Source organism: Mixophyes fleayi, chromosome 12 (genome assembly GCF_038048845.1).
Source record: "Mixophyes fleayi isolate aMixFle1 chromosome 12, aMixFle1.hap1, whole genome shotgun sequence".
Classification (NCBI taxonomy): Eukaryota; Metazoa; Chordata; class Amphibia; order Anura; family Limnodynastidae; genus Mixophyes; species Mixophyes fleayi.
Genome location: NC_134413.1, coordinates 42,562,459 through 42,581,063, shown reverse-complemented (window position 1 = coordinate 42,581,063; position 18,605 = coordinate 42,562,459). Strand labels below are relative to the sequence as shown.

General features: G+C 39.4%; 1 protein-coding gene across 1 annotated transcript in view; it reads right to left on the bottom strand.

The window, feature by feature from the left end:
* The window catches only part of AKAP6 (A-kinase anchoring protein 6), a 165,619-nt gene that overhangs the window by 44,407 nt on the left and 102,607 nt on the right, over positions 1 to 18,605 (bottom strand). Inside the window, exon 9 of the mRNA XM_075192675.1 lies at positions 18,299 to 18,419. Coding sequence (XP_075048776.1) covers positions 18,299 to 18,419 — 121 coding nt within the window. The remainder of the gene's footprint in view (positions 1 to 18,298; positions 18,420 to 18,605) is intronic.

The following is an 18,605-nucleotide window of genomic DNA, read 5'->3' as shown; positions in this document are numbered from 1 at the left end:
ATCCAATGTGAAGACAAGTCTAGAGTGTGTAAAACATGCTAAATAGTACAGATTGAACAGAAACTTTATTTAATTTTTTATCTAATGAATAGAAAGTGAAGTTTTAAAATGTGAGTTTGAAAAAATAGTTATAAGTAGATCACCGATAGGAAGCTTAATTTAGCCACCTATATACAGATCTGATCATTTTCTTGCACCAAAGTTAACTATATTTTCATCACGTTGTCACCCCCCAGATAGACACATATAAAAGAACTGACTTCAAAAACATTTAGATTCAATTGATCGTTTGTGACCCTAAACACAGTACAATTTCAATGTGGCATACCACACGCATCCAAAATTTATATTCCATACATGTATACTAGTAAACATTGTTTCCAACATGATCAATTTTAAGTTGCACGCAATGATCATTTTAGAGATTATGACCAACAGCCAATGCCAGGGATGTACAACTGACTTCACATTGATCAGGTTAGATCATTATAGGACTTTTGCTGCCAATACTAAATTATATGCATGGAACTAGATAAAAAAAAGTTGATCTGGGCGATCGGGTCTGTCCGATGCTACAAAAAAGAAAGCTAAGTAAAGTTAAGAGAGACGATGAAAGAATGCTAAAAATAAAGGAAAAATAAGAATGAGTTTATGGAAGAATGCTGGTAAATGGAAAGCAAATGGAAGCTTAGATCAAGTGTGGAAGAATACTGATAAAAGTACTAGATTGAAAGTCTAGAATGAGAGTATGAACTAATGCTGATAAATATACAGTTATAGTAAGTCACAGATAAGCATGTGAAATAAAACTGAAAAATAGAAATCTAACATGAGAGTGTGAAAGATTGTATCATAAGGGAAATTATGTAATTAGGTGATAAAATATACAGATGGATAGAAGACTGCAGACACTAATTTAAAAGTAAGTGATAGAAAAGGAAGCATTAAAAAAAATGGAAAGAAAGGACATGACTACGAAAGGTTTTAAATAATACAGAATGGTTGGAAATCTGTAGAATTCAGAACAAGAAGGAATTTAGAGATAGAAACAATAGGGAATGCATCAGTGGAAGAATAGAGATTATTACAAAGCGGAGTTAATAGAATACAGAAAGGCTGAGAATAAGGGAAATAAGTAAGAAGTGGATGGAGTGAGGATGGATGAGTGCACAGAAAGAGTGTGAGTGAGAACAGTGACAGGCCAGAGGTGATGTGTGAGCCAGGCATGGGACGTGAAGAGAGAAGCAGCGCAGTCTGAGCTGCCTGGGAGCAGTTTGGATCACGTCCAAAGTAAAATCAGCCCTGAACAATATTATTGTCCGCCTGTCTATTCAGGAAAATTGTTTTCTTTGGGCTGAATATAAATGACACAAAGCCAGAGTTACATCACCGCAGTGGGCAGCGAACTTAACCCCAGAATCCCTCCGGCAGCCTGGACTGTGGGAGGGGGCGGCTGGGGAAAAGGGGCTGGATTGTTCTTATGTCTGTGAGACTATAAATAGATGAAATGCTCTTTCTATTCTTTTTGAGGGTGTGAATAAAAATCCATTGAAGCTGCATTTTGGAAGGAGACAGTAACTTGATGCATACACCCCCCTCATTATCCCCACAAACCTAAAAACAAAGGAAAATAAAAAATATTGCGTCGGATTGTATCAAAGAAAAATGTCACAAATGTGAAGTATAACGTTGTTCTATTGCACAAAACAGTTTTTCTCTACCTTCTAGATTCCCTTATGACCGTTCGATATTTCATAGTTTCCCTTTAAAACTTGATTTGTCTCCATAGAAATCAAGTGGCAATATATATCAGGGTTTCTCATAGTGCCTCGTATGTTGAGAACTTTGCTCTGCATGTAAGGGTGAGATATTTAGTGAAACAGGCAGTGAGATTATTTTTTATGTGTATTGTTTAAATAAGTTCTCAAAATATTGCTTGTTGGGGTTATGGGGATTTTTGAGAAACCCTGGTGTAGACCAATGTTGTACAGGTTTTTCATGTAGATATGCCGTTTGAAAAAGAAAGTGGGAAGATATTCAGTACAAAATTATTTGCAGAAATGGATCTGTCTTAATAATTACTGGTGTTCAGGATGTATAGTTGAAATGCATATTGTCTCTTAAGTTTGTTTAAGTATAGCATGCCTTGTAAAATACATCTACATATACATGTAGTAACAGGTGCAACATTCTGAAGATATATCTGCATAAGATATGTGTCACAAAATAAGAATTGAAAGGACATATCAATTCCTCCTGCTGTCACTTTGATTACCCTAAACAAAGCTGCTTGCATATTCCTACTAGTTTGTTAGCATATATCAGTTTTATACTATATTCTCTATGTTTTTATTTCTCCAGAAGCTTGCATTGCTCTTAAATACACAATGTTCATTTTATTAATTTTTTAGATCTCCAACAGATTTTCATAAAACCTATGTTTCTTTCTAGACTAAAATCCCCAGACAGTGCATTTCAAAACATTTGAGCAGTCAAGGGTTAACTCTGTCAGCCCCCTCAAATGCAAGATATATGGAAATTGTAATTGAGTGTCAACTTGCGATGAAATTCAATCCCCTTTACACCCCAAATGTAATTTAGAAGCTCTGTGCGATATTTACTGCAATGCTAACCACATTTTAGAGCATAATTACATTTCTAGGGAACTCACAGCCAAAAAAAAGGAGAATTGTGTCGGCTTTAAAGCCCCCTGCGGTGGGACAGAATGAAAGGGGGCGGGGGGAGGGAGTGAGACAGAAGAAGTGAGTGCAGAAGAAATTGAAATGGAAAGATGAAGCTTTTACGACAGATAAACCGTGTATCAAGTGAAAGTCACTAATGGAGTATGTTAGGTTTAGTCTGTATCAAGCTGCATGAAAACGGTACAAAAACTGCAGAAGTAAAACAGATTTACATGGTGCACTTATGTTGAGACATGGGGGGTATATTTACTAAACTGCGGGTTTGAAAAAAATGGAGATGTTGCCTATAGCAACCAATCAGATTCTAGCTGTCATTTTGTAGAATGCACTAACTGAATGAAAGCTAGAATCTGATTGGTTGCTATAGGCAACATCTCCACTTTTCCAAACCCGCAGTTTAGTAAATCTAGCCCATGGTTTTTGTTTTTCCAGTACAGTTGGACTCTATTACAATGCTTACCACATAAAATATAATTAATTTATTATATACAGCACAAGCAGATATGTCTGTGACTGAACCTAAGTTTGCTTCTGCCCATAATTTGGTCAATTGTGCCAGATCCAAGATGGCAGCAACAACATTGACCTCTAGACATCTTTATAGCATACTTACCTACTTTCTCTAATCATCTGTTTCCGGGAGATGGGCATGACTGGAGGGAGGGAGGGGGCGTGGCGGTGCAAATAGCATAATTTTTACCCCGCCCTGCAGCGAAAATGACATTTTGTCGCGTTATGGGGGCGGGGCCGGAATGACTGCAGCGGGATGCGGGAGATTTGCCAGCTCTCCCGGGAGTCCGGGAAACTGACCCGAATTTCGGGAGTCTCCCGGACATTCCGGGAGAGTTGGCAAGTATGCTTTATAGCTGCAGCCAGGCCTGGTGTCTGCACTTCATATAAACATAACTGCAGCTACTACTACTTGAGTACTTTATCCAAACTTTGAAACTGAATACCCACTCAATCAGTGATTACATTTCATCCCACTATTTTAATTGAATAAATAAGAAGAACTAAGGCCTTGTACATATTGGCACCAATAATGCATTGATAAAGCCGCAATGGTCCATCGCACTGAGGGTACCTTCATCACACTGAAAATGTTTCAAAAAAAGATGGTTCTGCATACAGTACGAACATTCGCCAAAAGGTTCAATAAACCCTAATTTTCCAAGGATTCGCAGTGGAACAAACGCACCCTCAGCAGGATACACTGAAGATGCCGGCTCCTCGCTTCTGCCCGTTCAGGGAAATCTGAAACAGCAGTTTACAATGCACTGGTGTGTGCAAGGCCATAAAGTATACTATTGCCACACTTTGTACATGTCTATTTTCTATATATTATTATTGCTATGTTTCTTTGTATGTTCCCTCAATTAATGCTTTTTTCCAAGTATGCATGAGCCCAAATTCATTAGGTACTTGTTACTTATAGGGACACCACTGTGTTTTGCAGCACCACCGTCACCCAACTCTGGGAAGAAATTTTATAGGTTTGCCCCCCACCCCCCTTCCTGGGATGCAGCCCCACCAGGAAAGATTCATAACTCTCCTATGCGGAATTCAATCCATTGGACCAAATCTTTGTTCATTATTTACCATCCTTGAATTATAAAAATGATCTATCGATGGTATAGACTGCTTGTAATTAGGTTGTGCTAGGACTATAGACTATGTTGCTTTTTATTTTCAACCTAAAATCCACCCCAAGAAAAATAAATAATAAAAAGTGCTACTATATGGTCACAATGAATAATATTTACTATGCAGAAACACATTTTTTTTGGCCACAGAAACCATAGGGAAATGACAAAGAGCTGAAGATACATTTGTATTCCCACATTCCACCTGTTTCAGCTTTGCAGGGACAAAATATTTAATTTAAGAGAACAAGCTTAGAAATGTCCAGCTGCTGTACATTATGTTTTCCTTTTCTGGTGTGTTCCCTGGAGCTGCTGTCCCCTCTCCCTCCTTATAATTACAATATATTTGGGAGACACAAGAGTCTCCTGGATACAAAAGCCGCACAAATAACAAGCCAGATAAAGCCAACACCGGATAACTAAAATGGAGGAGACTCGTTATGTGAAGCTAAGTGTTTGCTCTGGTGTTGCCCCTAATTGCAGATAATAACTGTTCACACTGGGCCTCACAGGAAACAAATCTTTTTATTTTTTTTTTTCTAATTAACCCTTCTGTTGCTAAGAGAGGCAGAGTTTCTTTTTTTGCCTGGCAATTTCATTTACTACAACCATTGAATAGAAATTGGTCACCACCAAAATAGAAATGAGACGGTCCTTGGTGGTGTGGAGGGGCAGTGCCATGAGGTACACACAAGGCCGATACTAAAGAGAGCATAGTAGCTCACTACACCACCTAGTGTCTGTGTGCAGCGATGCAAGCCCAATGGCTTGATATCAAGGACATAGGCAGAGGGGGAAATGCATAGCATAACTTGTCGATCTACAGGTTTATTCAGTCAGTGAGAAATTTATTCTTGTTGGATCCTACACTGTGTATACTATACGTGTTCATGTCAAAATTTAAATAAACATTTACCCTTCCCTTTAGTAACCCCCCCTCTCCAATATTCATTCCTTTCCTTATCTATCTAGCAATCTAGTCCAGTCTGGTGGTATCTTGGGCCTGGTTTTGGTAGGTCAGAGATGGGTCTTGATTTTTCTTATTAAAATTTGTGAAGCATCTGATAACACATTGTGGTTCTACGATGGGTGATAATGTGCTCTCAAACAGCACAGGGCAGGGCTCTAGAAAGGCAGAGGAGCTGCACTCGTGTCATATATCTGTCACTATGCAGCTTACAGCAGGAAGCTGAGCACATATGAGACCTGATGATCAAAGCTGGATTTCAACAAAGGTAAGTGGTAAATAAAATGAAGAAAGATCATTGTGTGATGGGAGCTGGTGGTAAAGGGGTGGGAGATATTAAAGTGTTTCATTTGACTAGAGAAATCCTTTACCTACTTGCCTATCTTCCACCATATTAGAATGGCAGCGCTGTGTGTTAACTAGGGATCAAGAGAGGATGACAGGAATAAGTTTCATTTGGTTCCTGGCATCCCCAGTGCCAGCACATAGTATTCAAAGTGAATGTTTTGAGCTGCTTCCTCAATTGAAGGGGGCATCCTGTAATGTCATGTGATATCACAATGGTCCAAAGCAGTGTAGGAAGTGTATCAAGACGAAAGGCCTGGGGGGTGCAGAAGCTGTGGGACCCACAAGAGGTGACGAGAAGACTCCCACCCCCCCCCCCCCCCCCCCTCCAGGTGGTGAAAACCCCATGTGTATATGTGTTTTATTCGCCTTTAGGCGGTACATGGGGGCCCTTACAAAATTTTGCTAGCTGTAATGTTTAGTTATGCCCGCTGTTCAGATCTCACCTGTCTGATAGTACTATCAGATCAATGTAAACTGGATCAAATAGTAGCAGCTGTACGTTATAGTTTACAATGGCAACGTAAAATATTAAGAAGTAATTTCTGACTAAAGCATACTTCCCAAATGTCAAAATTTATCTGAGACGGTCCACATTTGAGGGCTCTATGCCACTGTCCCTTGGTTCGGGGAGTTCAGAGATGCTCTGCATAGCACACACTCACCTGCCACTGGTGCGCACATCAATGAATGGGTGTTAGGAGGGATGGGAAGGGCAGTAAAGCGCAGTCTAGAGCTTGAAAAGTACTAATCATGCCCCCATTGTGACGTGATCATGCTCCACTCACAATTCTCACAATGTGACCTTGTCCCTTGTCCAGCTTCCTGGTGCTCCAAATGGGAGGTATGCTAAAGAAAAGAAACCCAAACCTACAAATTGGCAAGCAGGGGAAGAGATTTTATAATCATGCAATAGTAAAGGACAATAGCTGTCCTTAAGAATTTAAAAGCAGGTGAGTTTCACCACTATCATATAAAATGAACATAATGCAATTTTTCTATGCTGCTCCATGAAATTGTGCTCTCCCGATCATGTGACTGGTTTGGCTGTGTGGGATAAACAGTCCCTATGCTACCCTTAACCTGTCTGTGCTGAGAGAGGATGGCAGCCAATAACACATTTGTGAGTTCAGGTTTCTCCTCTACAATGTTTGTTTTATAAAGGCATGAGAGTAATATCAGGGTACGCTATGATTACAACATTTTTCTTTTACAAATTGTACAAATGGTGAGAGAACTTTGCTGGTAATAGTTTAGAATGCTCTACAGACAAACATATAATCATTTTGAAGGTCAATGTTAGCAAACACATTCTACAGATACACTGGGTTATAACCCACATAATTCAGCGTTCATTTAGGGAGGGTAGTAAAGAAGTGTATTTCCCTAGGTTTAGGCTTGCTGCCCTGGGATTGTCTCTGCTCCTTCCGGAGCCTGTGATGGATGGAGCCAGTTTTTGAAGGAAGTTCTGTGTGCATTCTGGTTGTCGTGGTGATGCTGGGGAGGATCTCCTTGCTGTACACAGAGTCCCCTTTGTGCCCTTGTGTCCCATTCAGAGCAGCCACACTGGGAAATGCTTAGAGTCTGCTTCTAAACCTCTCATTCACACAACAGATAGGGGGCCACTTCAGCCGCTGTGTCATCACTAATTGGCATTACCCTGAAATGATTACATCATCTTTTGCTTACAATGTCAATATTTACTGGCCCCTCACAATTTCTCTATAACATATTTCAGTGACCAGGAATAATTATAATAGTATGCCAGTGACATTGTCACTTATGGGCTGTTTCGTCATCAATATCAATGGCAGATTAAATGGGTAGCCTCCAGGACCATAGCCCCAACATCTTTATATCTGTTACACTAGGAAACTATTAATTAAAAGGAATTTGTTCTACTAATCAGAACTGAGGTCTCTTCCAACTAAAAGCTCCTCCTTGTCGCCTGCACAGTGTTACAAATATGATACTGTCCATAAGCCTTTCCTATTCAGGAGAATAGATTCCTGGACAATACCATTGCCATGGAGGCTATTTAAGTCAATGCTTTGTCCACTAGGTTTTTAGGAGATGACACAGAACATCTACCTACAGACGACCTATGGACTCCTCAATGCAAGATAGTATATTCTGGTGAGCATGTGGAGCACTATAGAGTTAATGTACTAAAACATTATTCTATTTAAAGAGCACATTATTATTATTGTTTATTTATATATCACCAATCATATTTTGCAGCTCTATCCATAGAATATGTAACCATTCACATCAGTCCCTTCCCCAATGGATATTACAGTCTAAGGGGGGAATTCAATTAGCCCTAATGTTCCTCCCAACATCACTGCTGCGCACATTTTCAGGTACTACAGTACCTCAACATCTTGTATTTCACCTCACACCTCTTTGGGTTGTGAAAAGAAATCCACAATGTAACATTGCTACGGGGTGCTTTAGGACTGTTCCGGAGGCACTCTGCGACTAAATGAATCCCCCCCTAAATTCCCTACCACACACAGACATTATGGTCCATTTTTGTAAGAAGCCAATTAACCTACCAGTATACTTTTGGACTGTGGGAGGAAACCGGACCATACCCATGCAAACACGGAGAATACATACAAACTCTGAACCCAGAAGCACTGTGAGACAGCAATGCTAACCATTGTGCTACTGTGCTGACCCAGAGTATATCAATATTAAAGAGTGCATCAATATTTGTCCATATAACACATTTCTTGCTTCCTTAAACAGTTTTTAGAAATTATAAAGCATTGGTGTACAGAAGAGTAACTGCTTTTTAAGTATTTACTTTTACTGATGGAATCATAACGTACACAGGAATCCGCAGTATCTAGTTATTGTAAGTTAATGCTTGAGCTGAGACTGCATATGCATACCCAAGCCTTACATTAAAAGGTTAATGTTATAGACTATAGAAGATGCAAATCTCACAAGGGATTTGGGGTTATGACCATCTGACCCTATATAAGGATGGGGGTGTTCTGTGCCAAGCATAAAGAGGTGACAGTGGGGAGAGACTTCCTGTGGGCAGGAGGCCAGTGCAGTCTGTCTGAGAGCCATGCTAATCAGCACAGCGTGCGGGTACTCTCACCCATGCACAGCTCATCCTGAGGAATCGCTATTCTGCCAAAAGTGCACATTCCAGCATCAGGACATTCTGGGATAAATACTGTACTTTCTGTCCTTATGACCTGAGATTTTTGCAGCCTGTGTATACATTTTTTTACATTCATTCTGTATTTTATGATCCAGTTTGCTGAATATACAGAGTGAGACCTATTTACTAAATGTTGTTACAGCTCATTAATTTGAGCAGTGCAATTGTGTGGCCAAATGATTCTTATGTAAATATCAGTAACCAAGTTTGTGTTCGTTTAGGTAGCCATGTGCCAAAATCACTGATATGCCATTTACAATACATATCATGTAGAGTACTAAAAGAAAATCCTACCTCATACTAGAACCACTGTGTTAATAAGTAATACAGCAAAAGACGGAGAAATACAACTTTCAGTGAAAATAGAACTTGTGACCCATTATAATACCAAATTACTATATGACAAAACAATTGAGATGATAGGGTTCTATAGTTTCTGGAGCCCCCAGGACAGCTCCTAGCCCAGAAGATGGGGCCTTTGTATGAAGTGCCGATTATAAGTTCCTACGAGTAATAACAGGTGTGTTTTAATGGTCTTCACAATGTCGAAACAAGCTTAAAAGTGCATTCAATGATGGGACGTAGTAAGCAGCTGGCGCTCCCTGCCTATGTACATAACAAAAATGCTATTTTTAATGCTTTCAAAAGGTCCATTAGAAAAAATATTCTTGCCAATATCGTATATTCTATCTTTCTTTCAAGATCTCATATGCATCGGTTGGACATTGCTGCCCTAATAACCACTGATAGCCCATTGATGCTCCAAGGGACTCTCATTACTGCAGTTGATGTGAACCTTCTAAAAATGACCCTACAACAAACATCGTCAGAATGGTGATCCCCTTAATCTTGTTGCCAAAGAACAAGAACAAAATAAATAGATACAAAAAAATAATAATAAATAAATGTAAATGCATAAATGAAAGAATAGATGAGTAGGAAAGAAATAGAAGGGACCAGGGGAATTTGATGGAATTAAAAGCGTTGTTTTTTTTCCTGTATTTTTTGTTGCTGGTTATCAATTTTAGGTTTTATGAGTAGCAATCTGGTCTGTGAAATACACCATATGTTCTCAGTGATTCCGACATGACAGTTTATAGATTTACATCCATAAAAATTGCCTAAATGAGCTTGATTTATGGAAGGTTGGTATTTCGGATGGAAGACGCCCCCCCCCTACACTTTTTGTTCCTTATTCTTCCCACCCTCATTCTTTCTCACTGTGAAATTGTCTTTCTGCTTTGGGACAAAATCTTTTAACCCCTTCAGCGCCAGACATGACTGCATAATATTTGTGTGCAACTCAGTTCATTTTGTTATTCCCCTTTATTTATTTAAATATAATTTTTTTCATGCACTAATACAATGACAGGATACAATTTTTCTATTATGTCCTAATTCTAGAAAACTTAATTTGCAATATACTTAATTTATTTAATATGTTCTTAAAACGATATAATATATTTCATATATAAATTATTGGCTGAGAAACCACAACACTGATTTCCAAGTTAGAATCCCATTATTAGTTAATTATGACCTTGAATAAGTCACTTTCTCCATTTGTGTGGTGCAGGAATAAGGGCTTGTAAACTATCCATAATAAAATATTATTGCTTGTGCGCTATGCACACTGACATATTACTACATGTGACATATCCATAGTGAGATATTATTACCTGTGAGATAATCATTCCAAGGTATTACTGCTTGTAAGATACCCATAGTGAGATATGACTGGCGGTGAGTTATCTATACTGAGATTATTGCTATATATTCATACTACTAATATTACTGCCTGTAATATGAAAGTGCTGTAACATTACTGCTTGTAAGATATCTATCCTGGGTTATCACTGCTTGTGAGATGTCTATACTAAGATACTAAATATTCTGAGATATCCCTACTAAAAATCAATGCTTGTGAGATATCTATACTGAGATACTATACCCATGGTGAGACATTACTGGTGCTGAGATAACCATACAAAGATATTATTGTCTGTGAGATATCCATACTGAGATAATTGCTTGAGAGATGTCTATATTGCGATATTACTACGTGTAAACAATTCACACTGTGAAATCACTGCTTTTGGGATACTGTACCTATACAGATATATTACTCCATGGGACATATCATTTCTGAGATATCAATGCTAGTGAACAATCTATACTGCGATATAGCTGCATGAGATATATCCCTAATGCACAAGCTGTAATATGTATGCCAGTGTTGGCATACATATTACAGCTTGTGCAATAGCTATAACTTATTACAGCTTGTCAGATATCAATACTACAGAGGCAGAACACTACATGCAGGTCCATCCTCCTGCGGCCACAGCGCTGTGGGTGCCAGCAATTGTGGAGTGAAGCCCAATTTGAATTTCACTGCACTTAATGGTGCAAACATGGTTGCAGGCAGTGGCGAAACTACAGACAAAATAAGGTGTGAACCCCCTGCAATGGAGAAAGTACTACTACACAACAATAGCCGTAGTGGTAAGTGTGGGAGCAGGTGAGCAAAATGTTTGGGTGGTGAAACTTTAAGTTGTGCAATATATCCATATTAGGATATTACTGTTTGTGAGAGGTCTATACTAGGATATTACTTCTTGTGAGGGGTCTATACTAGGATATTACTGTTTGTGAGAGGTCTATACTGGGATATCACTGCTTGTGAGATGTCTATACTTCGATATTACTGCTTGTGAGATGTCTATTCGGGGATATTACTGCTTGTGAGAGGTCTATGCGGGGATATTACTGCTTGTGAGAGGTCGATACTAGGATATTACTGCTTTTGAGAGGTCTATACTGTGATATTACTGCTTGTGAGAGGTCTATACTGGAATATTACTGTTTGTGAGAGGTCTATACTGTGATATTACTGCTTGTGAGAAGTTTACACTGGGATATTACTGTTTGTGAGATGTCTATACTGTGATATTACTGCTTGTGAGAAGTTTACACTGGGATATTACTGTTTGTGAGATGTCTATACTGTGATATTACTGCTTGTGAGAGGTTTACACTGGGATATTACTGTTTGTGAGATGTCTATACTGTGATATTACTGCTTGTGAGAGGTTTACACTGGGATTGGTTGTGAGAGGTGTATACTGGGATATTACTGCTGGTGAGATGTCTATACTGGGATATTACTGCTTGTGAAATCCATACTGGGATATTAATGCTTGTGAGAACTCTATACTGGGATATTACAGTTTGTGAGATGTCTATACTGGGATATTACTGCTAGTGAGATGTCTATACTGGGATATTACTGCTTGTGAGAGGTCTATACTGTGATATTACTGCCTGTGAAAGGTCTATACTGGGATATTCCTGCTTGTGAGAGGTCAATACTGGGATATTGCTGCTTTTGAGAGGTCTATTCTTTGATATTAATGCTTGTGAGATGTCTATACTGGGATATCACTGCTTGTGAGATGTCTATACTGTGATATTACTGCTTGTGAGTGGTCTATACTGTGATATTACTGCTTGTGAGTGGTCTATACTGTAATATTACTGCTTGTGAGAGGTCTATACTGTAATATTACTGCTTGTGAGAGGTCTATACTGGGATATTACTGCTTGTGAGATGTCTATACTGGGATATTACTGCTTGTGAGAGGTCTATACTGGGATATTACTGCTTGTGAGATGTCTATACTGGGATATTACTGCTTGTGAGAGGTCTATACTGGGATATTACTGCTTGTGAGATGTCTATACTGGGATATTACTGCTTGTGAGAGGTCTATACTGGGATATTACTGCTTGTGAGAGGTCTATACTGGGATATTACTGCTTGTGAGAGATCTATACTGGGATATTACTGCTTGTGAGAGGTCTATATTGGGATATCACTGCTTGTGAGATGTCTATAATGGGATATTACTGCTTGTGAGATGTCTATACTGGGATATTACTGCTTGTGAGGTGTCTATACTGGGATATTACTGCTTGTGAGAGGTCTATACTGGGATATCACTGCTAGTGAGATGTCTATACTGGGATATTACTGCTTGTGAGAGGTCTATACTAGGATATCACTGCTAGTGAGATGTCTATACTGGGATATTACTGCATGTGAGATGTCTATATTGGGATATCACTGCTAGTGAGATGTCTATACTGGGATATCACTGCTAGTGAGATGTCTATACTGGGATATCACTGCTTGTGAGATGTCTATACTGGGATATCACTGCTTGTGAGATGTCTATACTGGTATATCACTGCTTGTGAGATGTCTATACTGGTATATCACTGCTTGTGAGATGTCTATACTGGGATATTACTGCTTGTGCGTGGTCTACACTGGGATATTACTACTTGTGAGATGTCTATACTGGGATATTACTGCTTGTGAGATGTCTATACTGGGATATTACTGCTTGTGAGATGTCTATACTGGGATATCCCTGCTAGTGAGATGTCTATACTGTGATATCACTGCTTGTGAGAGGTCTATACTGGGATATCACTGCTAGTGAGATGTCTATACTGTGATAACACTGCTTGTGAGAGGTCTATACTGTGATATTACTGCTTGTGAGATGTCTATACTGGGATAACACTGCTTGTGAGAGGTCTATACTGATATTACTGCTTGTGAGATGTCTATACTGGGATAATACTGCTTGTGAGAGGTCTATACTGGGATATCACTGCTAGTGAGATGTCTATACTGGGATATTACTGCTTGTGAGAGGTCTATACTGGGATATCACTGCTAGTGAGATGTCTATACTGGGATATCACTGCTTGTGAGATGTCTATACTGGGATAAGACTGCTTGTGAGAGGTCTATACTGGGATATTACTGCTTGTGAGAGGTCTATACTGGGATATTACTGCTTGTGAGATGTCTATATTGGGATATCACTGCTAGTGAGATGTCTATACTGGGATATTACTGCTTGTGAGATGTCTGTACTGGGATATCACTGCTAGTGAGATGTCTGTACTGGGATATCACTGCTTGTGAGATGTCTATACTGGGATATTACTGCTTGTGAGAGGTCTATACTGGGATATTACTGCTTGTTAGATGTCTATACTGGTATATTACTGCTTGTGAGATGTCTATACTGGGATTTCACTGCTTGTGAGAGGTCTATACTGGGATATTACTGCTTGTGAGAGGTCTATACTGGGATATCACTGCTTGTTAGATGTCTATACTGTGATAACACTGCTTGTGAGATGTCTATATTGGGATATCACTGCTAGTGAGATGTCTATACTGGGATATCACTGCTAGTGAGATGTCTATACTGGGATATCACTGGTTGTGAGAGGTCTATACTGGGATATCACTGCTAGTGAGATATCTATACTGGGATATCACTGCTTGTGAGATGTCTATACTGGGATATCCCTGCTAGTGAGATGTCTATACTGGTATATTACTGCTTGTGAGATGTCTATACTGGGATATTACTGCTTGTGAGATGTCTATACTGGGATATCACTGCTTGTGAGAGGTCTGTACTGGGATATCACTGCTAGTGAGATGTCTGTACTGGGATATCACTGCTTGTGAGATGTCTATACTGGGATATTACTGCTTGTGAGAGGTCTATACTGGGATATCACTACTTGTGAGATGTCTATACTGTGTTAACACTGCTTGTGACATGTCTATATTGGAATATCACTGCTAGTGAGATGTCAATACTGGGATATCACTGTTAGTGAAATGCCTATACTGGGATATCACTGCTTGTGAGATGTCTATACTGGGATATCACTGGTTGTGAGAGATCTTTACTGGGATATCACTGCTAGTGAGATGTCTATACTGGGATATCACTGCTTGTGAGATGTCTATACTGGGATATCCCTGCTAGTGAGATGTCTATACTGGGATATCACTGCTTGTTAGATGTCTATACTGTGATAACACTGCTTCTGAGATGTCTATATTGGGATATCACTGCTAGTGAGATGTCTATACTGGGATATCACTGCTAGTGAGATGTCTATACTGGGATATCACTGGTTGTGAGAGGTCTATACTGGGATATCACTGCTAGTGAGATGTCTATACTGGTATATCACTGCTTGTGAGATGTCTATACTGGGATATCCCTGCTAGTGAGATGTCTATACTGGTATATTACTGCTTGTGAGATGTCTATACTGGGATTTCACTGCTTGTGAGAGGTCTATACTGGGATATCACTACTTGTGAGATGTCTATACTGGTATATCACTGCTTGTGAGATGTCTATACTGGGATATTACTGCTTGTGAGAGGTCTACACTGGGATATTACTACTTGTGAGATGTCTATACTGGGATATTACTGCTTGTGAGATGTCTATACTGGGATATCACTGCTTGTGAGAGGTCTATACTGGGATATCACTGCTAGTGAGATGTCTGTACTGGGATATCACTGCTTGTGAGATGTCTATACTGGGATATTACTGCTTGTGAGATGTCTATACTGGGATATCACTGCTTGTGAGAGGTCTATACTGGGATATCACTGCTTGTGAGAGGTCTATACTGGGATATCACTGCTTGTGAGATGTCTATACTGTGATAACACTGCTTGTGACATATCTATATTGGAATATCACTGCTAGTGAGATGTCTATACTGGGATATCACTGTTAGTGAAATGCCTATACTGGGATATCACTGCTTGTGAGATGTCTATACTGGGATATCACTGGTTGTGAGAGGTCTATACTGGGATATCACTGCTAGTGAGATGTCTATACTGGGATATCACTGCTAGTGAGATGTCTATACTGGGATATCACTGCTTGTGAGATGTCTATACTGGGATATCCCTGCTAGTGAGATGTCTATACTGGGATATCACTGGTTGTGAGAGGTCTATACTGGGATATCACTGCTAGTGAGATATCTATACTGGGATATCACTGCTTGTGAGATGTCTATACTGGGATATCCCTGCTAGTGAGATGTCTATACTGGTATATCACTGCTTGTTAGATGTCTATACTGTGATAACACTGCTTGTGAGATGTCTATATTGGGATATCACTGCTAGTGAGATGTCTATACTGGGATATCACTGCTAGTGAGATGTCTATACTGGGATATCACTGGTTGTGAGAGGTCTATACTGGGATATCACTGCTAGTGAGATGTCTATACTGGTATATCACTGCTTGTGAGATGTCTATACTGGGATATCCCTGCTAGTGAGATGTCTATACTGGTATATTACTGCTTGTGAGATGTCTATACTGGGATTTCACTGCTTGTGAGAGGTCTATACTGGGATATCACTACTTGTGAGATGTCTATACTGGTATATCACTGCTTGTGAGATGTCTATACTGGGATATTACTGCTTGTGAGAGGTCTACACTGGGATATTACTACTTGTGAGATGTCTATACTGGGATATTACTGCTTGTGAGATGTCTATACTGGGATATCACTGCTTGTGAGAGGTCTATACTGGGATATCACTGCTAGTGAGATGTCTGTACTGGGATATCACTGCTTGTGAGATGTCTATACTGGGATATTACTGCTTGTGAGATGTCTATACTGGGATATCACTGCTTGTGAGAGGTCTATACTGGGATATCACTGCTTGTGAGAGGTCTATACTGGGATATCACTGCTTGTGAGATGTCTATACTGTGATAACACTGCTTGTGACATATCTATATTGGAATATCACTGCTAGTGAGATGTCTATACTGGGATATCACTGTTAGTGAAATGCCTATACTGGGATATCACTGCTTGTGAGATGTCTATACTGGGATATCACTGGTTGTGAGAGGTCTATACTGGGATATCACTGCTAGTGAGATGTCTATACTGGGATATCACTGCTAGTGAGATGTCTATACTGGGATATCACTGCTTGTGAGATGTCTATACTGGGATATCCCTGCTAGTGAGATGTCTATACTGGTATATTACTGCTTGTGAGATGTCTATGCTGGGATATTACTGCTTTTGCGATGTCTATACTGGGATATCCCTGCTAGTGAGATGTCTATACTGGTATATCACTGCTTGTGAGATGTCTATACTGGAATATTACTGCTTGTGAGAGGTCTACACTGGGATATTACTACTTTTGAGATGTCTATACTGGGATATTACTGCTTGTGAGATGTCTATACTGGGATAACACTGCTTGTGAGAGGTCTATACTAGGATATTACTGCTTGTGAGAGGTCTATACTGGGATATCACTGCTTGTGAAATCCATACTGGAATATTACTGCCTGTAAGATACCATTACTGTGGTACTAATTATTGTGAGCATTCCAATACTGAGACACTGCTGCTTGTGAGATATCCATACTGTCAAAATACTGCATAGGAAATATTCATACTAAGGTATTACTGTGTGTGAGATTACTATTATTATCTTTTATTTATAAAGTGTTAACATATTACAAATCCCTGTATGTTGAGGAAATCATCATACAAATTTATTACATACAATTACATATTTTGGATATCAATATTGGGATATTGTTAGCAATCCATACTAGGACACAGCACAAAGATATCTGTACTGTGATATAACTGCTTGTGAGATATCTGTCCTGTGTCTGCAGGCGAAAATAGAATTATTCAGTAATCAGTATAGTGCTGAGTATTTATTCACTTTTCTACTGTATTGTTTTGTGACTCCAAATCTGTTTTTGCATGATGGCATCACATACCTGTTCCACTGCCTGTCAGAGAACTAGCTGCAGATATGTGTGCTTGTTAGATATCCCTACTGAGATATTACTGCTACGGAGAGACAACAGCCCTACTGAGATATTACTGCTGCGGAGATTTCCCTACACAGCTGTTACTGCTTCTGATCTATAACGGTTTCTAAAATATGCCTACTTTCCTGCGCCAGCAGTATGGCACAGCAGTAATGTTTGTTGTGTATTACAGTGAACTACTGGGGGGTTTAATGGATTTTGTGATATCCTTACTGAAATATAACTGCTTGTGAGATATGGCTACTCGGAGATCCCAATGGTGTGCCATAACAGTAAACCTTGCGTATTAAAAAATGGATAGAAGTGGAGACATGGATGGGCTCCTGTATTTCCAGGTCACAAAATTAAACAACAACAGGGTCATTGTTCCACCTGGTTTTCCACCATATTCCATCACCTATGATCCAATCAAACTGGATTTTGCTAAAGTATAACGAGCTGACAGCAATCAATGTCGTAGAATTATCTAAATTGACAAAACAAAATCTCACTTTATGGGCAATGTTAATGTTATCCTGCATAGTAGAAGGGCAAAAGACTGCAGCAGGAAGTGGGCTTACATAGCGGGGCTTACTTGACCAGTGGGGCATTCTATATTCTGCAACACAGTATATGGTTTGTCAGCTCGTGTTCTGTAATGGAATGTGGTGATACTATGGTACATTCACCCCTCTCACACATAGCTGCTATTCTAGTTATTAGATGTCAACCTTGCACATCTGTAGATGTTGCTCTTCAGACACCAGCAACCCAAGACTGTTCTGCACTGTGGCATCCATGTCAAGCAGCCATTCCCAGAACTCCTGACACTCTGTCTCCACCTCCTGTACACTGTGGGAAGAAGAGGACATTTGTCACTCATAGAGTAACCTGTTTTTTCCTTAAAGGATGACTGTTTTATGTTTTTACCAATACAAAATTTTATCAGTCTGATTATATGTAAAGAACAGGTGCCCATTTCCATTGTAAACTTCTCTATACACATTAGCAATAGGGACACCACCACAATCGGCATTT